Here is a 27997-nt window from a genome sequence, read left to right on the forward strand (position 1 = left end):
TATTCACCACTCAGAAAGGTAACCTGACACTAGGTCTGCAGATATACAAACCTTAAACAAAGCAGTACTTGCTAATCATTTTGACTATCAATCATGCAGATTTTTTTAGCCGACTGACTGTGCTACTAGTCCAATAACAATCTGATTATTATGGTCCATGTGAATACAGCTACTGTCTCTCTCTCTTTCACTCACTGCTTACAGCTCACAGCCAAAAAAAAGGTCTGGTGTATTATTTAGCGTTTTGTTTAGCTGTCAATATGTGTATACTGTAGCAAAGCTACGTGATTGTTAAGAGTCTAGTTTAAGAGTCTCTGACACTGATTTGACTGTTTTTGATGGATTCAGCACTTTGGCCAACCAAGGTTGATTTTAATTTGGTCAACCATGATCAACCAAGGTTGATAATAAAACTTGATTTAATTTTTTAATTTTTTTTGTGACTAAAAAGCTATTTTGTGAAAGCATTAACTGTGAGATTCTTTGTGAAGGCAGTAACCGTGAGATTCATTAAGCAGGACAGGAAGAAGCTCTTTCACCTAGAAAATAAACACACGTGCACTGAATACCCACACTTCATCTCGGAAGAAAACCCACCACAGCAGGTTTCAGTTTAACTTAGAAGATGAGCTGCTAGAGTCACAATGTGATGTAGCAGACATTAACTAGACTTTAACTAGACTTTTTTATCAGACTTTTCACTGAACAATTGAAGAAAATGATTCACATGTTTGTTTTGTTCTGTTTGTGCTGGTGGCCTCTGACTGGTGAGTTATTTATTTATTTATTTTTTTGCTTAATATCAGTAACATTCTTCACAGATGTTAATTAAAAGTCATGGGAAATATTGTAAATGGCTGTGATGAATGTAGCTTCATCCAGTGGAGACTTCTCCATTATGGCACTTTTAAATCTCTGGCCAGGCCCAGCTTGCATGACTTGGGATGGGGCCCGGAAATCGCAATGTTTAAATTACCTGATATTTGCAGGTTTTCCCTGATAGTGTATCAATGCATCAGTGATGCTTTGACTAGAGCCTCAAGCTAAATTTTGAGCCAGTTGCTTCGTGTGAGAGTCAGTGGCCGTTCTGAGAAGCGATCAGACACGAGGTGATCGGAAAGCCTTAGAAAACTGTTTAAAAAAGAGACATGAATGTAGAGCGGAAGCAAACCGTAAAGAACGATGAAAAGTGCGAAGCATGAGAGGGAGAGTTGTGAAGACACACGCCACAAGGCAGGCTAAAGAAATGTGCCTTTTATATATATAATTAAAGATATTTTTAATATATTTAAAATATTGTATGCTATCAAAAATTAAGCATCCTACGAATGCTTGAGCATCATATGAAGCTCATAGCTTCATACAATTATTGTGATCTAGATAGCAGATGTTTAAAACTCAAGTTCATATATCAGAAGTATCAATCTGTGTAAATCTGTTTGTTCTCCAGGTGTGTTTGGTGATTCATTGTCAGTGATGGAGGGAGATTCTGTTACTCTAAACACTGATCTTACTGAAATACGTGAAGATGATGATATACTGTGGAAATTTGGAGCTGAAAAATCTCTAATAGCTAAAATGAATAAAAAGAAGCAAATCTTCTCCACATATGATGATGTTCCTGATGGGAGATTCAGAGACAGACTGAAGCTGGACGATCAAACTGGATCTCTGACCATCACAAACACCAGAACTGAACATGCTGGAGTTTATCAACAAGATATAAGTGGAGCGAAAAAATCATCAAAAACATTCAGTGTTTCTGTCTATGGTGAGTAGAGACGTCATTTTGTCCAAACATTCATATTCTTGTTTTATTAAATAAATATTCAGCATGAATTAAATTCAATCAACAGCATTTATGGCACTGATTATAAAAAAATGTAAATACAAAAAAATTCCTTTAATTTTTTTTTAAAGCAAAACTCAAGGTTACGTCAATGGGATTTTTGGAGGACTTAAAAAAAGGCCCTTCCATTAATTCTTGTGTTAAGCGTTGTGCATCAGGTCTCTTATGAGGCTGCTGAGAGCGACGAGCCGGTCCCCAATCTTAGCGAGGGGGAGCGTGACTCGCCACACTCTGATTCTGCGCCTCATGTCTCTGAGCAGGACTGGGTTTGGGCCGGGTGGTCGACAGCCCCTCCCCTTGAGTGGGGCGAGAAAGGAACTGGAAAAACGCTTACTCATGTCTCTTCACCTCTCATAATCTGATGGCAACTGTGTTAACCGATTCGTCAAACATCCCAGAAGGTGAAAGAGGGGCATTGAGCAGAAGCGTCCTTTCTCAGTCTTTGATGCCGATCGGTTCAACCACAGATGTCTCACTGTGGCGACCAGACCACCATTAAACGGTCGCTTTAGTTGCATGGAGAGACAAATCTGTGGCTCAGAGAATGACTCTTCGTCGATCGAACCACCCGCTCTCAAATCCTTCAACAGGTCAGCCTGGTACAACTGTAACTGTGCAGTGCAGCACCAGCCTGACCTGCCACCTGACCCGTCTTTCCCCACCAGTGTAGAGGTTGTTCAGCACGGCTTAAGTGGGGAGGTGGTTTCTTTGATGATACTGCAGACTCTACTACCTGAGGCATCATCATATAACCGCGTGCATTCACACCCACGCTAACCGAATATGTCGACTTCGAAGGCACAAAGACACGCGATGTGTAAGGTTTCCCCCAATAGTGAGTTAACTCACTATGAAGGTCCTCAAAGAAGGGAGAAGCTGCTGAGCTGGATGTCTAGCGAGGAGCCACAACTCCATCCCTCCACCCCATTGGACGTGCACTCTGCAGTGAGTACCATGTGAAAGAAGGGGAGAGCCCGAAGTTGAGGTCCCTCCTCCTGGCCACCAGACAGAAATCTGTTCTCCAGTCTAGAGTGTTTGGGGGGCTCTTGTTCCCATGGCTTGTCTAAAGGTGTGTTCACACTTGTAGTTCGGTTCGATTGGTTCACTTGGTCCAGACCAAAAAAGGCAAAGGGATTCATTCATAACCTGATTGGTCGGCTTTTATTACTAATTGCCTATTTTAAGACGGAACTTACCGGACATCCAAAACTATGCTGTGTGCTGGGATAAACGCACTCTTTGTTTGTGCGTGGCCTGCATATGATGGTATTCTGACCAGCTGAGAACTCGTGAAGAGCTTATAAAATGTGTAAAGGAGTCAAAACAGCAGCAGGAATCCCTCCGTCACACACAAACGAAGATCTGCTGCGAGGATGCCTGTACCGAACTGTGGTGGGAAACATCGCAACTATGACGGGAAAAAACAGGTATTCTTGAGCATTCTGTCCTTTTGGGGTCTCATCTTCCTGTTTTTGGTTTGTTTACATGTATCTGGTCCATGTTGCGTTGATATTTCAGTCGAACCGAACCAGGGTTTGTTTGGAAGCTGATCGAGACCCATCTTTTCGATGGCCTCGGTCCGCTTGTTTGGTGGCACCAGGATTCAGATGGCAGCGTTCACACTTATTTAAATGAACAGCACTAACAGAGCAATCGCACCAGGTTTCTTTTAAATCCAACCAAACACAACCTAATGGACACTGCATGAGTCACAACCTCAAGTCATTCCTTTTGCACTTTATCACATGAGAAACAAGAGATTTCTCCAGTGTCCTCCCTCTGAGCCGATGAGGTGCCAGGGCATGCTTTGGAGTCCGGCAAAGGGACATCCCGATCTGGAGAGAGAGAGCGGGCAAAAGGGACAGACCCGTCTATTCGCCTCTCGCCCAGAATGACACACAATCGCATTGTGGGTGCTAGCACTTGGAAATAAGCAAATCGAGCACGAAGCACTTTAACTGTAAACGACAACGTTTCACAACGCAACCTTGCTCAAACGCAAGGGCAGCATGCTCTTCTCCCAAAGAAACTAATTTATTTAAAACTGGTGTGTGTCGTATTCAGGCATTAGCCGTTAACACGGAAGCACACACCGTTTACCTTGAGTGACGCTCATTTTTTGTCTTCATGCTGTAGATGCAAATAAATTTCTGCACACTGCAAGCTGGAAACTAACTCCTGTCAAGAGAGTGACAGAATGAGTGTAACAAACACACACACTCACAGGACAGTCTATGAAGACAAACAAACCTGAAAGCCGCACATGTTTCACATCTATTTGTAGCCTCTGATGAGCAACGCATTCCAATGGCGTCACCGTCAGAGGTTCAAGCTCAAGGCTGATTTCATTGGTGTGTTTGAACACACTCTTCATAGCCGGTCACACACAAAGTGTTCCCATAGCGCTACAATCAGCACAGCATAGAGATACGTTTTTGAAAGGGAATCGCTCCGTTGTTTTGATGTGCGGCTCGCTTAAAATTGTAGAAATGGCGCAATCATGTCCCACGGTTTGGATGGAACCATGGCGATCTAACATTTGAATATCACTGCCCTAAACACTCACTCAAAACATTGAGTTGGAAATAAGACTTGTGTAGATTTATCAATACTCCTCTTTATTCTCTCATGTTTTCCAGCTCGTCTGCCTGTTCCTGTCATCAGCAGTAACTCTTCACAATGTTCCTCATCCTCTTCATCAAATTGTTCATTGGTGTGTTCATCAGTGTTGAAAGTGTGTGATGCGACTCTCTCCTGGTACGCAGGAATCAGTGTATTGTCCAGCATCAGTGTGTGTGATCTCAGCATCAGTCTCTCTCTACCTCTGGAGGTGGAATATCAGGATAAAAACACCTACAGCTGTGTGCTGAACAATCCCATCAGCAACCAGACCACACATCTGGACATCAACACACTCTGTCACACATGTGCAGGTACCACAGCACTGATGATATATGTGTGTATTTACTGACCTGATCTCTGGCTTCTGTTGTAGATCTGATTCAAGTCACTTACATTAATCTCTCTCTAGACATTACAACACAGTCTCCTTCTCCTCCTCCAGTGTCAGTGTCTCTGATAGTGTTGATCTCTGCTGCTGCTGCTGGATCTCTGATGATTGTAGTTGCAGTCGTGATCTGCTGCATCTACAGGAAACATAAAAAATTAGGTCAGGAGATCAAACACTTAATGCAAATGCTAAAATATTTAACTTTTATAAGGCAACAATTTCAATATAGATTGGAAAATGTGTTGTTTTAACATGCATGCATTATGTTATTGTTAATGCAGTTCAGACCCGGGAGAAAAACATGAATGATTCTGCATTGTGTAAACCAACAAGACGAAAAAAGGTAAGATCATTCTGTGTTGCAAGAAGTTGTTCCAGTCAGTTAATCTGTTAGAATTTTTGTGTTCCATTATGCATCACGGTCAGTGAATAGATGTGGATGGTCAACCGTGTTAATTATTACTTTCAGTAATTTTCCTCCATAACAATAAAATATTATTATATTCAATGATTTTAAAAAAAGTCTTAATTTACTCACCGTACTGTTATGAGTTTCTTTTTGGCAATATGACAGCTTTAGTCACGATTAACTTTCATTGCATATTTTATTCCATACAAAGAAAGTGTACATTACTCCGTTTGCAGTGCGTATATGCGGTGCGTTTTGCAGTGCTTGTGTTGTTGCAGGAGCAGCACGTGCTCTTTCACATATGCTGCGTTTGCAGCGCGCAACCGATTCGCGGCTGTACCACAAACATTTATTCACTACTTTTATTTAAAATCCAAAAGTTTTTTATCAGCAAAAAAAAAAAAAAAAAAAGTTGTCACCATTGCGATTCTCTTTGTACAGACGTAGGCCTATTTAAACACAATTTCAACAACACATTTAAAGCAGCTTCTTTATATTAAGTTTATCTCCAAACTTATGCAAATGATGGGCGATACCCAAAGGTTAGGTCACCTTGGCTACAATCAATTAAAATGTTCAAAACTTAAAAACTGCCCAGTCAAACAAATAATTTTACAGAAACTTTATAGGGTCTTGTGAAGCCTACATAAAATTGTATTATAATAATAATAATAATAATAAATAAAAAAAAGTATTTAAACTGTTGCTCTTGATTGACTGTCTATTGTTCCTTGCAGAAATCAAAGGAGCACGTGTATGGAAATTTCACCTCACAATAGTGATCAAATTCAACATCTCTGCCAGGATGTTTTTCTTCGGACTCTGTTTTGCTTGCTTCACTCTCATAAGCACTAATGTTATGTCTGAAATTGTGTTGTTGTGTATTAGTTTAATTTAGTGGTGCACAAAAAGCACAGCATTCAGAAACTTAACTAAATGTTCTATTTTTAGCTTAACACACATAGAAACTTTATTACATTTTGATCTCAAGATTCGCTGTTCTGAACCACTTGGTCTACTCATATGGAATACATATAGTTTACAGTATCACAGATAATAACACACATGTTCTGGATATTCAAATTCAGCACAAGCACATCATCGCTCTCTGGTGTCCAATTCATAAAATCACTTCTCTCTTATAATAGTGCTACTTTTACCCGAGAGAGTGCGGCTGAGTGCGCTATAAATAAATGTTTCTGTTCTCACAGAGGAAGATCTGAAAATATGAACTAGTGATGGGAGCTTTCGAAACACGCTTCATGAAACTTCGAAACCTTTGTGAATCATTTGTTCCGTATAATCAGGATGCCAGTCTGTCACCTTTTTTTTTTCTTTTTTTTTTTTTTTTGCTGCCAAAGTCACATGATTTCAGTCAACGGGATTCCGTGACGTCATAACTGTTCGGAAATTTCAGTGGTTGTCTACATGATTTTTACCTGATCACGGATCGATTTTATACATTTCTATACATTTAATTACACATATGTATAATAAAAAGAAAGAGTTGTAGTTAAAAGTCTCATTGCTCTGATTAACCAATCTCTCCATAAAACAAACAAAACAAGTTTAATAAAATAACACATATTATAAAGACTCTTTTTATTGAATGCTACTATATAATTTGTTAATTGCCTTTAATAGATTACACCTTCAATAAAACGTTTACAATGGGGTTGTAAAATGTGTTTTTATGGATGTTTGGACTGAGATTGTGTTGCATTTCCACAGTTCTGACCAGCAGGGGTCGCCAGCGTGTGGAGATTCGAGCGATTCGAAACAGTGAATCATTATTTCGAAGCAATGGTTCAATTGATTCAAAGTTTCGAAAAGCTTCGTTTCTCCCAACACTATACCGAACTAAATAAGACATCTAACTGATCACTGCGCTGACTCATGATGCCTGTTTATAATAATAACTCACTCAATTAAACACAGATTGCTTTGGTTTATTAGGATAAAAATAGCCTATTTCCACATGTTGCTGCAGTGATAGTCAATCACCCCAGAAGAACAGCAACACATTCCAGCTATAGGACCAGAAGACAGACCTGAAGCTGTAATGATAAATACATACAATTATTGTTATAACAGATTGACTGTCTTTGACTCATATTTTACTGTCATCACTTTCATTCTCGATATTGAGTGGCGCCATCTGGTGGGTTGTGAAATACAGCAGCTAAAACAGCACAATGCTACAGTTTATTTTAAGATCTAGAGTCATGTGACATAATGTGAAAATTGTGTCACTTGATGTACATGTGAAGGTGATAGAGATGATCTCAGTTATGCTTTAATACTGAGTCAGAGCTCACGTTTTCATTTAGTGGGCCGATTTAACTAAATATTAAACTGTATTTTAACATCCTCAAAGGAAAATGCTGTGAATTACTAAATTATAGCCTACTCACTATGACAGAAACACTGAAGCACTTAAAAAACTGTGAAATATTTTGTTTTCTACATAAAGATTGTGAGTAAAGAAATATGTCTGGAATCACAATGTAACATACAACCAAATAAAAAGAACATTAGTGATTCACACATTCACTCATCAGACAAACTTAAATTAACCTAATGGATGATCTTGTGAAATGTAATGAACGTCATATAAACCACATCCTGATTCACACCCCCATACAATCAGATGTTCAATAAACCACAATAACAGTTTTTTTTTTCAACAGACTGTAAGAAATTAAAATGGCTGACAGTCGAAAACAGGGTGAGACAGTTAAAACTGAGATTAACACGAAAGATTTTGTATAGGAATGAGCCAAGGTATTTTAAAGATTATTAGGAACTCTCATAGTTCCTTGTAGATTTAAGAGCTGTTCTGGGCAAAACACCTTTTTGTACATGGCAGCAATGGAATGGAACAAACTCCCAGTTGAGATTAAGTTAAGCCAGTCAGATTGCTGTTTTAATAGAGCATGTAGTGAATGGTTGCTAAATGAAAATTAGATTTAATTTTTTTATGTGATCTTAAGGAATATTTATTATTGCAGTGTATGTATTTGTGTTTATTTTATTTTGTATTTGGATGTGGTTGAATGTACAAGGTACCTTTAGTCATCTGTAGCTTGCTGCCTGGCCATCTTTATCAGACTACAACGAGGACCACAATGGAAATAAGTTTGTAACTTTCTTGTGTTATCGTCGACAGTTCTGATAAATGTATAATGTCACTGTGATGGCTTCTTGTTATGCATTTATTTTTGATACTGTCTAATAAATCAAATAAAAAAAAATAAATAAAAAAACAGCAGGCTCCAGCTGTGTGTGTTCTGTTGCATTCAGGACTATTATGTTGAAGTTACTCAAGGACTTTTAGTTTGAAATTTCTCTCTTCCTGTGTTTTCTTCCTGTTAATCTGTTCCTTTCTTACCCATTTCACTCACTGGTGTCTTGTTTATTCTGTGTGTAAATATAGTTTTAGTCCTGTAGTTTGTCACATGGTGTTTCCTTTTTTTTTTTTTTTAACCAGTTTGATAAATACCATTTTGAAAATGGATTCACGCTTCAACTTTCTCCCTCCAACCAAGCTCTGACAAACATTTTTTTTTTTTTTTAGGTGGAAGTCTGAAAGAAAGAAACACATTCTAAACTGTTGAGCAGTTAAATGTGATAATTGTGTTACTGTTTCTCTCCCTCTGTGTCAAACAGTTGCTCATCTTGTTTGTAAAGTGTCTAAAATCTATCAGGACAGGAAGAAGCTCTTCACCTACAAGCTAAACACTCATGCACTAAAAACACATTCTCACCTGCAAGATGTTTGTCCACCCAACAGACAAAACCACATTTCTGTACAAAACCGGCCGCAGGAGTTTCAGTCTGACTCAGAAGATGAACTTCAGTGAAACTGGCACTGTTAAGTGGCAGACGATTTTATCTATGTACTTTGGGTTTTTCCATTCACTAAAAAATTAGAAAAAATGTACATAATTTTAAAATCACTAGTTAGGCTTTCTGGCATTTCCAGGAAAGTTGCAAATAAAGTCAAGAATCTGTGATTTGTTAATTCTCCAGTCAGATGATTTTTTTTTTTTTTTTTTTTTTTGTCAAATTCTATTTCTTAACAGCATACAATTAAATAATAAATGAAGAGTAAAATTAAATCATCCATATTCCATAAACAGGATTACAATTTTAATAAAGAAACAGCGTAAAATGAACAGTTACAATTACTTTTCAGTTCCTCTTTCCTCTCATATCGAGCAGGCACTAAAGACACAAACATACTGTATGTTTTCACACTCTGAGGTGTTAGCCCGTACAATGCAAGATGTTCAATAAACCATGCAATACAATGCATTTGTGGTCTGCCTATTGGAAACTTACTGTCTTTTGCCCTCATCTAAACAGCAAGAGCAAAAGTGCACCCTAAGCCAATCAGCTATATTCGAGGCATAAAGATTAATAAAATAAAAGTATGAAACATACATTTCAAATGATAATAATGGTAAACACATCAAAATGGTAGTAATGATTTCTTAAAATATGATGATATTTGATTAAATGGTAAAACATAAGCAACTGATAAAACACAAATATATATATTTTTCTTTTTCTGATTCATCAACCTTCATTTTAACTGACAAAAGTACAAAGAAAAGATTTCCAATGCTTTCATTGAACAACTTAATATTTATTTTGTAAATAAGATTTTTTTTTTTTTTTTTTTTTTTTTTTTGATGGTTGCAACAAACTCCAAAAAAAGTTAGGACAGACGCATGTTTACCACTGTCACATCACCTTTCATTTCTTGATGCATTAGCAGATCAGGGGTCAAAGGTCACACACATTCAACAGAGGTCTCATGCATTGCACTACGCGGACTGAGATTTCTCTGTATCTTTTCACAGTATTATGTATGGTAGATGCTGAAACACCAAAACACTTTGTAATCCTGCATTGAGAAATGTGATTTTTGAATTGTTAAGAGAATTCTCTTATGATATTTGGCACAAAGTGGTGAACCATGACCCATCTTTTGCGAACACTTCTTTTTATACCTAAATACGATACCCTCACCAATTACCAGTTCACCTACTTATTGTGGGCTGTTTTTAAAACCATTTAACTTTTGTTGCTGCTGGAAGAGGTGTTAGTGAGGTCAGCAGGGGCGCTCACCCTGTGGTCTGTGTCGGTCCTAATGCAAAGCATGTAGAGGACTGTAATTTTTATCATAGGTACACTTCAACTGTGAGTGACGGAATCTAAAACAAAAATACAGAAAATCACATTGATTTTTAAATAATTAATTTGCATTTTATTGCATGACATAAGTAATTGATCACCTACCAACCAGTAAGAATTCCGGCTCTCACAGACCTGTTAGTTTTTCTTTAAGAAGCCCTCCTGTTCTCCACTCATTACCTGTATTAACTGCACCTGTTTGAACTCGTTACCTGTATAAAAAACCTGTCCACACACTCAATCAAACAGACTCCAACCTCTCCACAATGGCCAAGACCAGAGAGCTGTGTAAGGACATCAGGGATAAAATTGTAGACCTGCACAAGGCTGGGATGGGCTACAGGACAATAGGCAAGCAGCTTGGTGAGAAGGCAACAACTGTTGGTGCAATTATTAGAAAATGGAAGAAGTTCAAGATGACGGTCACTCTTCCTCGGTCTGGGGCACCATGCGAGATCTCACCTCGTGGGGCATCAATGATCATGAGGAAGGTGAGGGATCAGCCCAGAAATACACGGCAGGACCTGGTCAATGACCTGAAGAGAGCTGCGACCACAGTCTCAAAGAAAACCTTTAGTAACACACTACGCTGTCATGGATTAAAATCCTGCAGCGCACGCAAGGTCCCCCTGCTCAAGCCAGCGCATGTCCAGGCCCGTCTGAAGTTTGCCAATGACCATCTGGATGATCCAGAGGAGGAATGGGAGAAGGTCATTGTGGCGAGGGGGGCGTGGTTTCGCATGGTGGCGATGATCTTCCTCCTTCCCGGGTTTCGGCACCACTGTAATAAGGTTCGTAATGATGTAGATGTAGGAAGGAAGAAGACAGGGGTCGGCTGACTGGGACGCTCACTTTATTAACTCTTTTCAAACAAACAAAAAGATGCGCACAAAGCGCCTTCACCGTGTCACAGCACAGCTTTCAGACAAAACAATATTCTCAGCACAATTCTCTTTCCACTCTCCAGCAGCGTCCTTGTGAGGTCCCAGTCCAAACTCTCTCTCGCTCTCTCTCGCTCTCCTCGGTTATATGCGGTCTCTCCACGCCAATTACTGCAATCAGACACAGGTGTTCATCATCTGCACTTGACCTACTTACTCACCGCTCGGCCCCCACCTTTCTCTCCCGCTCCAGACTTCGCGAAACCACGCCCCCCTCGCCACAGTCATGTGGTCTGATGAGACAAAAATAGAGCTTTTTGGTCTAAACTCCACGTGTTTGGAGGAAGAAGAAGGATGAGTACAACTCCAAGAACACCATCCCAACCGTGAAGCATGGAGGAGGAAACATCATTCTTTGGGGATGCTTTTCTGCAAAGGGGACAGGACGACTGCACTGTATTGAGGGGAGGATTGATGGGGCCATGTATTGTGAGATCTTGGCCAACAACCTCCTTCCCTCAGTAAGAGCATTGAAGATGGGTCGTGGCTGGGTCTTCCAGCATGACAACGACCCGAAACACACAGCCAGGGCAACTAAGGAGTGGCTCCGTAAGAAGCATCTCAAGGTCCTGGAGTGGCCTAGCCAGTCTCCAGACCTGAACCCAATAGAAAATCTTTGGAGGGGGCTGAAAGTCCGTATTGCCAAGCGACAGCCCCGAAACCTGAAGGATCTGGAGAAGGTCTGTATGGAGGACTGGGCTAAAATCCCTCATGCAGTGTGTGCAAACCTGGTCAAGAACTACAGGAAACGTATGATCTCTGTAATTGCAAACAAAGGTTTTTGTACCAAATATTAAGTTCTGCTTTTCTGATGTATCAAATACTTATGTCATGCAATAAAATGCTAATGAATTACTTAAAAACCATACAATGTGATTTTCTGGATTATAGTTTTAGATTCCGTCACTCACAGTTGAAGAGTACCTATGATAAAAATGACAGACCTCTACATGCTTTGTAAGTGGGAAAACCTGCAAAATCGCCAGTGTATCAAATACTTGTTCTCCCCACTGTACCATTTCGGTAGTAATATGTACACTTTGGGCACTTACATGTACATGTACGATACTAATATGCACCCTTAAAGGAATAATTAACTTTAAAATCAGACAGTTGATATACCCCATTGACTTCCATAGTCTGAAGAAAAAAAAAAAAAAAAAAAAAAAAAAACCCTAATAATATATATATATATATATATTATTATTATTATTATTATTTTACTACTATGGAAGTCAATGGGGTCCATCAGCTGTTTGGTTACTGATATTCTTCAAAATATCTTCCTTTGTGTTCAGCAAAAGAAAAGGAATTCATACAGCTTTGAAACAACTTGAGGGGGAGTAAATGATAACAGAATTTTCATTTTTAAGTGAACTATTCCTTTAATGGGTTAATAAGGTACCTTTTGAAAGCGTACCACCCCAGTGACAGCTTTTGTGCCTTTTTTCTGAGAGTATCTTACAAAAAGCAAGTTCAATGACAAGAATAAGGAATATTTCACCCATTAAGAACAGTTAAAGTCTTAATATCAGCAAGATGAACTAGTATAGTATATAATGCAAATGCAGGGTTATGAAACTAGGAGGGTCAGACTGTGTCGTGGGAGGATTCACAGAATACATAACACTTCTGCTGTATGTTTAGCAGGAAGTTTCATTAGATCAGACTCAAGAACATGTTTCACATGTTTGTTTTCTGTCCATGCTGGTGGAATCTGATCGGTGAGTTATAAAAACATTTATTTCAGAGTAAAACTTTTCAAATGAGATTATTTTCAACTGCTGTTATGTATTGATGAATCATGAATATTGTGAAATCTACTAACTTTGAATTCAGTCTCAGGTAATCCGTAAGCGCTTCTGCAATGTTTTCTCTGTCTGCTTGATCTGTCGGTCTCTCTGTTACAGTAGCATTTGGCAGTTTACAGGAGCAGTTTATGAATACATTTTACACATTTTATTTTTCTTTATCTGAATCAAAGGAATGTCCATATTGCCGTGATATACAGCTATAAGATATATATTTAATTTAGTTCTTATTGGTGCAATATTTAAGTGATCCAATCAGTGCTAAGTATATTTGAATATAACCATCAGAAACCTTAATCTGTGTAAATCTGTTTGTTCATCAGGTGTGTTTGGTGATTCAGTGTCAGTGATGGAGGGAGATTCAGTCACTCTAAACACTGATGTTACTGAAATACGTAAAGACGATGATATACTGTGGAAATTTGGAGCTGAAAAGTCTCTAATAGCTAAAATGAATAAAAAGAAGCAAATCTTCTCCACATATGATGATGTTCCTGATGGGAGATTCAGAGACAGACTGAAGCTGGACGATCAAACTGGATCTCTGACCATCACAAACACCACAACTGAACATGCTGGAGTTTATCAACTAGATATAAGTGGAGCGAAAAAATCATCAAAAACATTCAATGTTTCTGTCTATGGTGAGACGTCATTTATCTAAACATGTACATATTCTATTTACATACATTCATACATAGATAAAAAAAAAATTATAGTTTGAGCTCACAGAAACATTTAGTGACTGTTAACACACTTAACACTCACTCCACACAAACTACAATTCACAACACCTAAAATAGACTGATTGTTGTGTTCATATTTCTGTTTATTCTGTCATGTTTTCCAGCTCGTCTGCCTGTTCCTGTCATCATCAGAAACTGTTCATCATCATCATCAAATTGTTCATTGGTGTGTTCATCAGTGTTGAATGTGAGTGATGTGACTCTCTCCTGGTACGCAGGAATCAGTGTATTGTCCAGCATCAGTGTGTGTGATCTCAGCATCAGTCTCTCTCTACCTCTGGAGGTGGAATATCAGGATAAAAACACCTACAGCTGTGTGCTGAACAATCCCATCAGCAACCAGACCACACATCTGGACATCAACACACTCTGTCACACATGTGCAGGTACCACAGCACTGATGATATATGTGTGTATTTACTGACCTGATCTCTGTCTTCTGTTGTAGATCACACTGATGCATACACTTCTTTCTTTATCATTACAGCACCAGTCGGACCGTCTTCTGCTCCTTCAGTCTCAGTGTCTCTGATAGTGTTGATCTCTGCTGGATCTCTGATGATTGTTGCTGGATTTGGGATCTTCTGGATCTGCAGGAAAAGTAGATCAATTGAGAAAGAAGGCAAGTATTACTGCTTTTAAATAAGTAATATAACAAATACTATTGTTGCCTTTGGCTTGCTCAGTTGGGGATATTTTGGGGATATTTAATTTGATTTTATCAATCAATAAATTCCACTAGAAACAAACCTTGTTGTATTATTTTAATTTAATACTGTGAAGCTGCTTTGATACAATCTGTATTGTGAAAAGCGCTATACAAATATACTTGACTTGACTTGACTATTTTGAAAATATGCTCTAAACCAGTCAACTGATTTGATCATTTAATTAAAAGTATTCTCGTAATTTTGTAGTTGAACTTTATACAAAACCAAACTAATATGTGTAGTTATTCTCTGTAGATTACACTCATAACATAATGTCTATTTCTATATAATGACACGGAACGTCTTTCATCTCACTCGAACAAAAAGAGATTTCTCAAACTGCATCAACACAGCATTAAAAAACTTAAAAAAATCTTTCTCAATTGTATTAACTATCTTACATGCTGGTGCTCAAATTAAAATCTAAATGAATGATGACTTTTGTTGTGCTTGTTGAGCCTAAAAGCTGATCAAACACAAATAATGTAAAAGACTTTACTTTTGTCAAACATCCCATAATTTTATGACGAACACATTTTTTTTAAATAACTTTTTGTGTGTGGAAAAAGTTATAGGCCTAATGGTAAATTCAATTTGGTAATGCCGATTTTAAAAACTGCAATGTTAAACATTTATTTATTTAAGTTTGAAAGCCCTAATAATAACATAAATATTGTGAAGAACCATCTTTTTTAGATTGAATTTTGCGATTTTAATGCATCGATTATTGTTTAAACAGTTGAGACAGTTGAAGATGAGTCCATCATTTATGCTGAGACGACATTCGACAACAAAAGCGCACAGAAATTGGTGAGACCATTTATGAGACCATTTATTGTTCATTTGTTGAGTATTTGTATAATTTCAGCAGAGAGTCAGATGTAGATCAGTGCGTGTGTTTGATTTTGTCTTTATAAAGCCCATTGCCACCACATAAGAAAAAAATGTATGATCTGGTTATTCATAATTATGACAAAAAGCCGAAATTATGACATACTAAATCGAAATTATGATATGAAAAATAAAATTAATGAATTAAAAGGGTAAAAAATATCACATACAAAGTTGAAATTGTGGCCTTTTTTGTCGAAATTACAGTATGACATACTAATTTTGACTAAGTATATCATAATTTTACATTTTTAATGTCATGATATCGACTTTCTATGTCACAATTTTGACTTGTGTTTTAACTATGATTTACCAGAGCATTTTTTTTCTTATGTGGAGGAAATGGGCTTCCATATAATGATGATATAAATCTCAAACACAACAGCACCATCAGATGTTTATAAAAGTCTTGTTACTTTGAAAAAAAATACGTATTATTATTATATCTTGTCTAATGCATTTTTTCACAGAAAGTTGAAGAGGAGGAATGTGTGGATTATGCACCAATCGCAATAAGATGATCAAACTTCAGTCTTTTTCTGAGTACAAGACCCAGATTGTGATCATTTCACAAGGAAACTCCTACAACGGCCTCAGACTCTAAGGGCCCTATTTTAATGATCTAAGCGCATTGGTTAAAGCGCACGGCGCAAGTGCACTTAGGTTGTCCAAATTCACTTTTGCTAGTTTAACGAGGGGAAAAATGGTTGCCGCTCCCGGCGCATGGTCTAAAAGGATTGTCCCTATTATCTCAATGAGTAATGGGTGTGTTTTGAGTGTAACGGGCAATAAACCAATTAGAGTCTCATGCATCTCCCATTCCCTTTAAAAGCCAGTTGCGCTCGCAATTTGCAAGTGGAAAGACTGAAGCTTGTCCAGAGAAGAAAGAGATCGGCTCGTGCGCAAGGTTAAAGTGCAAGCAGACCATCTAAGGGGAAAAAAAGTGTACGCACGTTGTGGACCCGCCTATAGGCACACATTACTAAAGCGCTCTATAAATAACAAAACAAATTATATTTTAGTCTATTTCAGTTGCCACAAAATAGCAACGCGCCAACAGACCAGACCAGCACGTCCATGGGCGCACAAATAGGCTCAAATGCATTTGCTATTTAAACAACGTGGCGCAGCACGTGTAAATGATAACTGCATCGGGCTGAAACTAGCAAAACACACTTGCGTCGCGCCTGGAGTTGCATTGTGTCGGGTGTATGATGGGGCCCTTAGTCAATGGTTGAGTTTTGGGATTTGGGATGTTTCATCAGGAAATCACAGCAGACGTGCAGTAGCATCAAAAGGGCTTTAAAGAAGGGCTTTAAATAATGACTAACCCTTCTTTCCAGAAGGGCTTTAAAGAATGACTAACAGTGGATTAATTAAAAGATCTCATAAAAACTTCAAAGGTGAAGGGTCATTTTGTGTTACTGCTCCTATGGAACTCACTACCCCTCACTCTCCATAACATTTAGTGTACTTTCAAGACCCAGCTAAAAACATAACATCTGTTTGATATGTATTTTAAATAATGTGGCTACATGTGGCCTTATGTATGTGCATTATATGCATATTCGTAATGTACTAAGTAACCTTGAGCAATGTAAAGGCGCTATATAAATTAAACTTAACCTTGAAATGCAAGGACTTTAAACAAATTATGTTATCATAAGTATCCAATAGTGTGTTTTCATTTTTTACTCTTCCAGTGCAAAATGTAGATGAAACTAAAGGAACGGACACCTTGCTGGGACCTCAATTATTTATGTCTGTACAGAAATGTGGTTTGATCTGCTGGATAGGTGAACAGGTTGTGCACGAGCACATTTCTGCTGCTGGACATTTGTGTTTGATGTCAGCTTGTGATCGTCTCTCTCTGAGGTGTGAAAAGTGTGTCTGTGAATAGCATGTGGTTGAAGGTTTTTTTTCCATTCGTGCGTACATGAAACCATTTGATTTCTGCTCAACAGAGAAACCACTTTGCAACACACCAGTGATACTGATCCCATCCATGCTGATGTTTGACATAAAGATCTCAAATCAAACAGAGACATTGAAATATGAAAATATATACCTTGTGTGCATATGCATTATGATCTTATATACTCATGCAGTGATCGTGCAGTTCAGCAGTGCCAGTTTCAGTAGTTTTTCCAGCTGTGACACTTCCTTCTAAGAACTATTCTTGATACCTTTTTTTTTTCGTTTTTTTTTAGAACCATAATTTTTTTTTTATGCTTTCATAAACTTTTTTTTTGTCCACAGGTAAACAAATAAGGTCAAAACTTAGATTAAATAGTTTTGTTTGATGTAATATGACACTGGTGGGTGTGGCCACACGTCAAAGCAAAATTCGCTCAAGGTTAAATATAGAAAAACCCTTTGAGATTCAGATGTTCATTTCTAACTTGAACACTAAATGTAAACTGTACACACTATAACACTGCAAATAATAAAAAGTTTTAAAATTTGTCTTTTTTTGTGTATGGTGTTTAAATATTGCTGGCTCACTTTGGCTGAATGTGTTTGATAAAGTGGGATTCAGGTAAAGTGGGCGACCTTTAACCTCAAATTTATTAAATAAATGGACATTTACTGGTCATTCAGATTAAAAAAAAAAAAAAATTGTATATGTGTTGTACTCATATTTTAATGTTGTAGGGATCTTTTTCATCCCACAAAATGTTCTATCAGCTGTTTTGAATTTTACACATGAATTGAGTGATATAATGAATTTCACTCATGTTTTCGGTTTACATGTAGAAATAGGCCTTGTCCTATACATAATGGTGTAGTTAAATCTAACAGCCTCTGTATAGAGCGCCATCTAGTGTTCAAAATAAGACTTCACATCTGGAACAATAATACTAGGGTTCTTTCTGTGTTTGTTTATCAGTCAAACGAGCCGACCTCGAGTCTCTGTGATCTTCTGTCTCTATATAGCTCAGGTCCCTCCTTTAATGCAAGTTTGTGGGATTTTTTCCCCCCACCTGTTTATCATCCAGTAAGTGAAAATGGTGAGAAGTACACACAATGGATGATAAATAATATATAGTATAGCACAAGCCATATGCATACAGCATGATCTAGAATCATAACCAGGAATCAGCTCCACCATCTAATATAAATATGTTAAAAAAAAAGCTTTTAAAGTGACAGTTATAATACAAGCTGCTGCTCTCAGACTGGCAACTGGGGGAAAGTGGACCTCGACTGAGGCCATACAGCAAGCGAAATCTGCTCTCAGGCATGGAGACATTGTAGGACAGGTGCAGCAGGGAAGAGGGGTTTTTGGACTCGGGACAAGCTGACCCATATGGTACAAGGCAACATCAGCCCAGAGAAGAAAGCTGGTAGTAGCCGAGGTCTGGCAGCAAGAGGAGGCAGAGATGCACAAAGCCAGTCTTGCAGTCCAAACAGGGACAGTGGAATAACTGGGAAAACCTGGAGAAACGTAAGCTCACCTGGAAGGATCTTTGGGAAATGGAAGGGAACAGACTGAGCTTCATCATCAGAGCAACCTATGATGTTCTTCCCACATCCAAGAACATAAACCAGTGGACTGAAGAAGATCCATTATGTCCTCTCTGTTAAACCCCAGCAACGCTAAGGCAGATCCTCACCAGCTGCAAAACCAGTCTTTCCCAGCCTTACACCTGGAGGCACAATCAGGTCCTGGGACAACTGGCGATTATCCTGAAAGGAAGGAGAACCACCACCAATGCCCTTCCTCCTCCAAAGCATGGATACTCAAAATCCACTGCCTTCATAAGAGCAGGACAACTACCAGTGAAGCCAACAAGCATGCCGCACAAGTCCTAAAAAGTGAAGCCAAAGTGTCTCGATCGCCCCCAGGTGGCTGGTCCCAGTATAGGTCATAAACCCCGCCCTCCCCATGAAGTCTAATGGACGCGATGGAAACTAAACAATCTAATTACACTTCAAATAAATGTTGTTTATTTAATAAAATAAAATGTTTTCTGTCATTTTAGGTAGTTTTTATCATGCAGATTTAACTTTAAGTGATCGTTTTTTTAAATAAGTTTGGTCTTAGTCAGTTATTTGATGCTATAAAAAGGGGAATGTGACGTCATGATTGACAGCTTCTCTAAATGAAGTAGTCCAACAGACTTTTTGGGGGATTTTAAGGAGGAGATTGGAGCTTCAACTTTAATTTCTACATCTCCATAACTGTTTATTTCACACTGGCACAACAAGTTGCTCTGCAATAAACTTTGTACTAACCGTTTCTGTGGGAGTGAGAGCGGGACCTTGATATCACGGCTAAACTTCACGCTCACTACTGAGCAGAATCAGGTTGAAAAAATAAGTGCAAGATGTCAGCGCTATATTAGGACTTTGGCAGCTTCACTTTTCACCTGTGGTCAACCTTGTAAAAGTCCCTGTTCACTGTGGAATAAACTGTGCCATGGGAGGCTACAATTGATAAGAAACCATGAACATGTCGGGAAACAGTAACCCAACAGTTTAATCCAGGTGAGCATTAGTCAGGTGAGCTGCTTTACTTCCTCATTAATTTCAAGGTTCAAGGTATTTTATTGTCATTCTGTACATGTTGACACGAGAACGAAATATGTACTCAGGACCAGCAGCGTAATAAAAAAAAAAAAATATATACAATATACATTCAATAAGTAAAACATAGTTTAATGGCCCAATTTTAGAAATAACTTAGTAAACTAAAAATACCTGAAGAGTATAACCTATATAATAAATAACTAAACAGCAAGTTTTTAAAAGCAGTGCGTCAAATTCACATATAAGCCAGAGCATACTTATGACACAGTGAATAAGAGGTGTAAATGATAAGGAGAGATCAACCCCTAAGGCAGGGAATTCATGAGTCTCACAGCTTCTGGGAAGAAGCTGCATTTTGAGTCTTTTAGTTCTGGCTTTAATACTTCCTGAGGGGAGGGGATCGAAGAGTTTGTTTGCCGGATGAGTGGGATCATTCATAATACAGGATGCTCTGCTTCTGCACCTGCTGGTGTAAATGTCCTCAACACAGGGAAGGCTGCTAGAAGTAATTTTTTGGGCAGATTTGACCACCCTCTGCAATTTCCTCTTGACAGCAGCAGAACAGTTTCCGTACCAGGCAGTGATGGAAAAGGTGAGTGTACTCTCCACCAAACATCGGTAAAAAGCGAACAGAACAGGAGTGCTGAGACCAGCCCGCTTCAACCTCCTAAGAAAATAAAGGCGTTGTTGGGCCTTTTTTATAATGCTGGCTGTGTTGATGACCCATGTTAAATCAGTGGAAATGTGTATTCCAAGATGCTTGAAGCTCGATGCCATTTCCACAGCCACTCCTCCGATGAAGAGGGGAGAGAGGAGGTGTAACCTCTCCTCCTAAAGTCCATGACCATTTCCTTGGTCTTCCCACATTAATGCAGAGGTTGTTTGCTCTGCACCAGTCCTCAAATTCTTCAACCTCCTGTCTGTAAAATAACTCGTCGTCGTAGGATATCAATCCCACCACAGTCGTGTCATCAGCAAACTTCACAATATGACTGCCCAGATATTTAGCCGAGCAGTCATTTGTTAATAGCGTGTACAGCAGCGGTCTCAGGACACATCCCTGGGGGGAGCCGGTGTTAAGGATGATAGACGAAGATGAAATGCCATGGACTTTGACAGTCTGTGGCCTGTTCGTTAAAAAGTCATGGACCCAGTTACAAAGTGATGGTTTAAATCCAAGTAGCAGCAGTTTATTAACTAGAGTCTGTGGAAAAATTGTATTAAAGGCCGAACTGAAGTCCAGGAAGAGCAGCCTGACATAGGAGTCCCTGCTCTCCAGATGAGCGAGAGAAGAGTGGATGACCGATGAAACTGCATCCGATGCAGACCGGTTCTCCCTGTAAGCACACTGATGGGGGTCCACATTAATGTCAATGGTATCCTTCATGTGGGCCATAACCAGCCTTTCAAAGCATTTCATAATTATCGGAGTGAGAGCCTATCGGTAGTTATTCATGCACGTCACGGCCGAGCTTTTGGGTAGGGGGATGATAGTAGATGTCTTGAGACACACAGGCGCCACAGCCTGGGAGAGAGAGGTGTTAAAGATGTCAGTCAGCACCCCATCCAGTTCATGAGCACAGTCTTTCAGAGCCCTGACCGGGATATTATCCGGACCTACTGCTTTGCGTGTGTTAATTCTCAGCAATGTCCACCTCACATCCTCAGGGGACACACTGAAAGGCAGTTCACCTGGATGGAGTGTGAGTCCAGAGAAGATAGAGGGATTGGATGTCTCAAAGCAGGCATAAAATGTATTCAGGGCATCGAGAAGCGATGGATCCTGAGGGTAAACAGCATCTCCTTTGCTGTACTCACGGATGCTCTTGATGCCCTTCCACATGCTCCGGGGGTCATTGGTGGAAAAGTGACCCTGTATTTTGTGTGCATACTTAGCCTTTGCCCTCTTGATCCCCACCTCTAAATCTCTCCTCGCCATTCTCAGTGAAAGTGCGTCTCCTGTCCTAAAGGCTAAGCCCCGTGCCTTCAGAAGACACTGCACCTCTCCATCAGACCAGGGTTTCTGATTTGGACAGATGGTGATCTTCCTGTTAGTAGTGACACCATCAATACATTTACTTATGTAGCCACAAACAGATGATGTATATTCCTCCAGGGCCACCCCACCAACGCTGGTTGCCGCTTCTCTGAAGATCTGACAGTTGGTGCGCTCAAAGCAGTCCTGGAGCATGAAGTCAGCTCCACTTGGCAACACCGTGATGGCTTGGTGTCTTTCAGCAAAGGACGACGAGCAGGATCCAGCAGGATGGAAATGTGGTCGGGGCACTGCTCTGCATGCTTCCCGTCTGCTAGTATACACACGGTCCAGCATATTGTTTCCCCGGGTTGCTATGGAGACTTGCTGGTGGAACCGGGGCAGAATATCCATCAAATTAACATGGTTAAAATCACCTGCTACCACAAAGAAAGCCTCTGGATGTTTGTTCTGTAACGCATAGATATGGTCATGAAGTTCCCCGAGAGCCATGCTAGCATTAGCACTCGGGGAGATGTAAACAGCCACAATAAACAACTGTGAACTCCAGAGGCAAGTAGTATGGTCGGCATTTCAATGTCAAGTATTCCACCGCTTCAGAACAGTGGCTGCTTACCGGAGAGCAGTTTGTGCACCAGTCTTTGTTTATGTAAACACAGAGTCCTCCTCCGCGAATATTCCCCGAGAGATGGTTTTGATCGGCTTGGAAGAGGAGTAACCCGTCAATATGGTAAACTGAGCCTGGGATGTTGTTACATAGCCAAGTCTCCGTTAACAGAAGTACACAACAGTTTCTCATTTCCTTATAGCTGCTTAGTCTGAGTCGCATTAAGTCCATCTTGTTGTCAAGCGAGCGGATGTTTGCTTGTTTGTTATTAGCCTTTAGCCTGGCTATCAGACCCGCCCGCTTACCCCTCTTCTGCCTTCATGCACACCGCTTCCTCCTTCCCTTTAGCCGGTGTGTATCGCTCCTCCACCTCGCTGTGCTCAGAAGCCTTAACTTGCCCAACGTTGCTTTAATCACTGTGTTACGATTTTTAAGTGTAAAGCGGGCCACACACCGGACGCGCAGCTCAGCGCCGCGCCGCGCCACGTCTAGGACAACTCTCACCTGAAAATCCATTAGCATCAGCAATTTTCTGATTTCTGTAAATAAATTTAAAACTAAATGTACATTGCAGCACGGGGTTAAGTCCGTATATACATTAACTACGATTTGAGACACATAAATGTAAATTTAATATAAAACTATGTAAATGGCGCTCTGTGGCGCGGCAGGATTTTGAACACAGTCCTGAGCCATTGCTGGGCGCCGCGGACAGACGCCGCCGGTGTGTGTACTCTCATAGAGAATAATGTGTTCGAATTTAAAAGATGTGGCGCTGCGCGGCGCGGCGCTGAGCTGCGCGTCCGGTGTGCGACCCCCTTAAGAAGTCCAGATAAACTGTTCTTTAACTGTACTTGTTGCCACAGCAACAACCAGGGTACTGAAGGGGTTGGGGGTCAGAGGACAGGCCTTCCGACAAGCTGTTGGGTCACTGTCAGAGACTGATGAGCAAAGCAGAAACTGGCTGTGGCTAAATCGGAAGAATCCCAAATGGGCCACAAAATGACCAAGAGGGGTAAGAGTAGAGGGGAGCGCACCTGGGACACCAGTTGTTGCTTTTGAGCCCTTTGGAGGAGTCATGGGCCTATCAACGAAAACCCCAAGGAAGGAGGGTGAATCTTGTGAAAAGGGGCAAAAAATATCACCTTTAAAGAAAATGCAGTGAAAGACTAAATTACACTTACTAATGACAGAAACACTGAAGCTCTTTATAATTCTGATGATCTGTAGTTTATAGAGTCCAGAGTCTGTGTTTCTGGTGTTTGTGATGGTCAGAGATCCAGTCTGATGATCCAGCTTCAGTCTGTAAATGTAACACAAGCAAACAAACAGCAGAAGATCATCATTGATTCATACTTTCACTCTCAGACAAACATGTCTCATGATCTTGAACAACTTAATGCACATTCAACACATCCTGATTTCTAAGCATCCCAGTACAATCTCTAGAATGTGAATGTTTGTTTTTTTTTAAACAAAAGGATAAATAACTTTTACAGACTAAACTTGTGAATGGTAGTGTTAAATATCACTGTGTTTCAATTGTTTTCCTGTCTCTGTGTGAAACAGTTTCTCATCAAGTTTAAAGCTGTTCATAGCAGGACAGGAAGAAACTCTTTATCTACAAACTACCACAAACACACACGCACTGACTGCCCAGTCTCACATATAAGATGTCCGTCCAACCAAATGATCAAACCACAAAAAAAAAGACAGAAATAACCCGCAGCAGGTTTCAGCTTGACTCAGAAGATGAACGTCAGTAAAACTATGAGATCAGATACGCTTTTAACTTTGTACTTTATTTTTATTCATACACTAAATTTAAGAACTGAATAAATATACGCAACCATTTTAAAATCAGTTATGCTCTTAGCCATTTAACACAGTTACAACTACTTTTCAAAAAGTATGTTAAATGATAAAAATAAAGAATATCTCACCCATTAAGAACAGTTTAATTCTTGATAAGGTCAGATGAACTATAACATTACGTCATGTGCAAATGCAGCGAGTGAAACTAGGAGGGTCGAACTGTGTCATGGGAGGATTCACATATAGACTGAGTGTTTTCAGTGGATAGATTCATCAGACACTGAACTACTGAATAAAATGTTTCACATGTTTTTCACATGCGTCTTGTTCTGTCTGTGCTGGTGCCGTTTGATTGGTAAGTTATAAAAAATATTTTATGGTTTATTTTTTGATGGTGATACAGTGGCTGCTACACACTTTTTTTTAAAAAAAAAAGCTGTCACTGAGGTGACACACTTTCAAAAGTAATACACTAATTTAAGTACTAATATGTACCTTTATGATACTAATATGTATCCAGGAGGGATTAATAAGTGAAAGGGTCTCGCTCCAGTGACAGCTTTTGTACCTTTTTTCCTGACAGTATCTGTTCATTACTTTCATCTACAGTTATGTGTGAAATTAAGTTATGTGTGTGTGGGGGGGGGGATTCAGGAGAGAGACAGGAAGGTCGCCAAGATCACTTGGTGCAAACACACAGGCTGCATCCGAAATTTGAAAAATTACAGACAGGATACGGAGGTAGGAAGGTAACAAGGCCCGAATCCAATGACCGTGTGACATCCATCAGGAGACCTTCATCTGATTGATTTTTGAAGGCAGCATAGATGTATCCTTCACTGCCTTTGATATCCCACAATCCTGTGCATTCCTTTCAGTTAAATAAAGATGGCGTTTGAAATTTGAGGTCGGGGGTCAGTTTGTGTGTAAAGTGTACATTTTGACCAACTTTTCCCTCTTTTGATGACATTTCTAGTGAGAAGGTCGTATTGTAGTAATCAAAATATTCAATGTGTTGTCACCAAAGCTCTCTCTATTTTGTCATCAATCATTAAATCGTTACGCTGCCTCAGAAGTCTGTCTGAAATCAGTTTGGTGAGGTATCTTTATACATAAACGCCGTCTACTAAGTCATTGTCTGACAGGGCAGGGAGCCAACAAGTCACTGTCTAGGTTTTCAGATGCAGCCACAGTTTATAGCCTATATATTTACAACACTAACTAACTTTATGAACATGGAAAACAGTGATAAATCAACCTCTCAACCTTATAACTAAGGAGGAAATCCAACGCAACTTTGAGGAGACCAAGCGAAACATGATCAGCTAGCGACACTGGATATCAACCACACAGCAAACCCTAATAATTTTTCATATACTGTCTACTTTCTTTGTATAACAGTTCTATCTAATAACGTATTAGACATGTCTGTTAAACAGATTGTAAACTATAGAGGGAGAATAAGAGTGCTGTGTTATCAGGCTCTGGTGTTCTCAGCACTGTCAAAATAAAAGTCACAACAACAAGCACGGCTTACGTCACTTCAGAGTTCCTAATGGCGTTGCAACCAGGAAAATGGCCATAGCTTTGGGAACATTTAGTTCTCGGGGAACCACCCTGGTGGCTAGTTTCTAGAACTACCCCGTGCGAAAGCACCTAATATGTGCCATTTCGGGAGTAATAAGTACACTTTATGTAGTAAAGTATGATAAATAATTATCATGTATTTGTTTTTAATAAATATGTAACGTCATACATTGATACTGAATTCCGTTCCTTCACATTTAAGAGCAGGGTCAAAGTTATTCTTAAAAGTAAACTCCTTATTAAAGTCGTATATGATGGAAAACGTTTTTGTTGTTTTTGGAAACCTGTCTGCTTTGAGTTCATATCTGGAATTAAGCATTTATGTTTTTTACTATATTAAATAGCCTGTAATATTTAGAATGACAATCCAATGTATTATGGCTTGTTGGATCATTTGCTTGTTTAATATTTATGGTACATCTGTACAAGTATGAATACAAGTATGTACAAGTATGAATACAAGTATGTACAAGTATGAATAATGATCATGATAATAATAATAATAATAATAATAATAATAATAATAAATATTGCATAAGAATAGTAGCATTAAGCCATTATCTCTAGCCTGGCTCCGCCCTCTTACGTACTTCCGCTCAATTTTAATTTTCCTTCAGTATGATTTATGTACTCAATGTACGAGAGTCTGGTTGACCAGGCTAATCATCTCCTTTTTTCCATAAATGATGCTGCTGTATTAGTCCATTAATTGATACTGTAAATATTTTTCTTTTTTAACATATTTATATTAATTTATAAGCAATTCATAAGCACTGCTGCAATGTTTTCTCTCACTGCTTGATTCAGACAATCTCTCTTTAACGGTAGCGGTTAGAGGTTTACAGTAGCACATGTAAAGACAGTTGATATTTCAGGCTTTGTAAACCATCAGAAACCTTAATCTGTGTAAATTTGTCTGTTCTCCAGGTGTGTTTGGTGATTCAGTGTCAGTGATGGAGGGAGATTCTGTTACTCTAAACACTGACGATACTGAAATACGTGAAGATGAAGATATACGGTGGACATTTGGAGCTGAAAACGATCTTTTAGCTATAATTAAAAAAAAGAAGCAAATCTTCTCCACATATGATGGTCCTGATGGGAGATTCAGAGACAGACTGAAGCTGGACGATCAAACTGGATCTCTGACCATCACAAACACCACAACTGAACATGCTGGAGTTTATCAACTACTGATAACTAGAGCTGAAAAAGGATCAAAAACATTCAACGTTTCTGTCTATGGTGAGCAGAGATAATTTGTCCAAATGTTCACATGTTAATTTTATAGTTAGGACTGAAAGACACATTCAGTGACCGTTAACATCTAACAAACACCAACTTAACACAAAATTCACAATAACTAAAATAGACTGATTGTTAATATTTCTCTCTATTCTCTCATGTTTTTCAGCTCGTCTGCCTGTTCCTGTCATCAGCAGTAACTCTTCACAATGTTCTTCATCATCATCATCATCATCATCATGTTCATTGGTGTGTTCATCAGTGTTGAATGTGTGTGATGCGACTCTCTCCTGGTACGCAGGAATCAGTGTATTGTCCAGCATCAGTGTGTGTGATCTCAGCATCAGTCTCTCTCTACCTCTGGAGGTGGAATATCAGGATAAAAACACCTACAGCTGTGTGCTGAACAATCCCATCAGCAACCAGACCACACATCTGGACATCAACACACTCTGTCACACATGTGCAGGTACCACAGCACTGATGATATATGTTTATATACAGATTCACTCACACTAATGACTCTCTCCTCCTCCTCCTCCAGTCTCAGTGTCTCTGATAGTGTTGATCTCTGCTGCTGCTGCTGGATCTCTGTTGATTGTAGCTGCAGTCATTGGGATCTTCTGTATCTGCAGGAAAAAATTA

At 39.3% G+C, this 27997-nt stretch overlaps 2 protein-coding genes and 1 long non-coding RNA gene across 4 annotated transcripts in view; 2 read left to right on the forward strand and 1 right to left on the reverse strand.

Annotated features, from left to right (window-relative positions):
• The first annotated feature begins 412 nt into the window (after window positions 1-412).
• On the forward strand, window positions 413-7786 carry LOC307169860 (SLAM family member 5-like). 2 transcript variants are annotated; one of them, XM_079890704.1, is made up of 6 exons: window positions 413-767; window positions 1451-1771; window positions 4489-4782; window positions 4881-5018; window positions 5141-5202; window positions 6006-7786. In XM_079890704.1, exons 1-6 carry the CDS (start codon window positions 719-721, stop codon window positions 6045-6047), a joined length of 906 nt encoding a protein of 301 aa, XP_079746830.1. In that variant the 5' UTR covers window positions 413-718; the 3' UTR covers window positions 6048-7786. The 2 variants fall into 2 exon arrangements, with proteins under 2 accessions (XP_079746830.1, XP_079746831.1); XM_079890705.1 differs by having other exon boundaries at window positions 4914-5018.
• On the reverse strand, window positions 4865-27992 carry LOC307169911. Its single transcript, XR_013823246.1, has 4 exons — window positions 27867-27992; window positions 23890-24008; window positions 14394-14558; window positions 4865-4995 (listed from the first exon to the last, which is right to left on the reverse strand). It is a non-coding gene; the product is annotated as an uncharacterized lncRNA (long non-coding RNA).
• Window positions 23609-27997, forward strand: part of LOC307169868 (CD48 antigen-like) — a 39734-nt gene continuing 35345 nt past the window's right edge. Inside the window, exon 1 of the mRNA XM_079890750.1 lies at window positions 23609-23720. Coding sequence (XP_079746876.1) covers window positions 23696-23720 — 25 coding nt within the window. The 5' untranslated portion in view covers window positions 23609-23695. The remainder of the gene's footprint in view (window positions 23721-27997) is intronic.

Source organism: Squalius cephalus (genome assembly GCF_949319135.1).
Source record: "Squalius cephalus genome assembly, chromosome: 13".
Taxonomy (NCBI): domain Eukaryota; kingdom Metazoa; phylum Chordata; class Actinopteri; order Cypriniformes; family Leuciscidae; genus Squalius; species Squalius cephalus.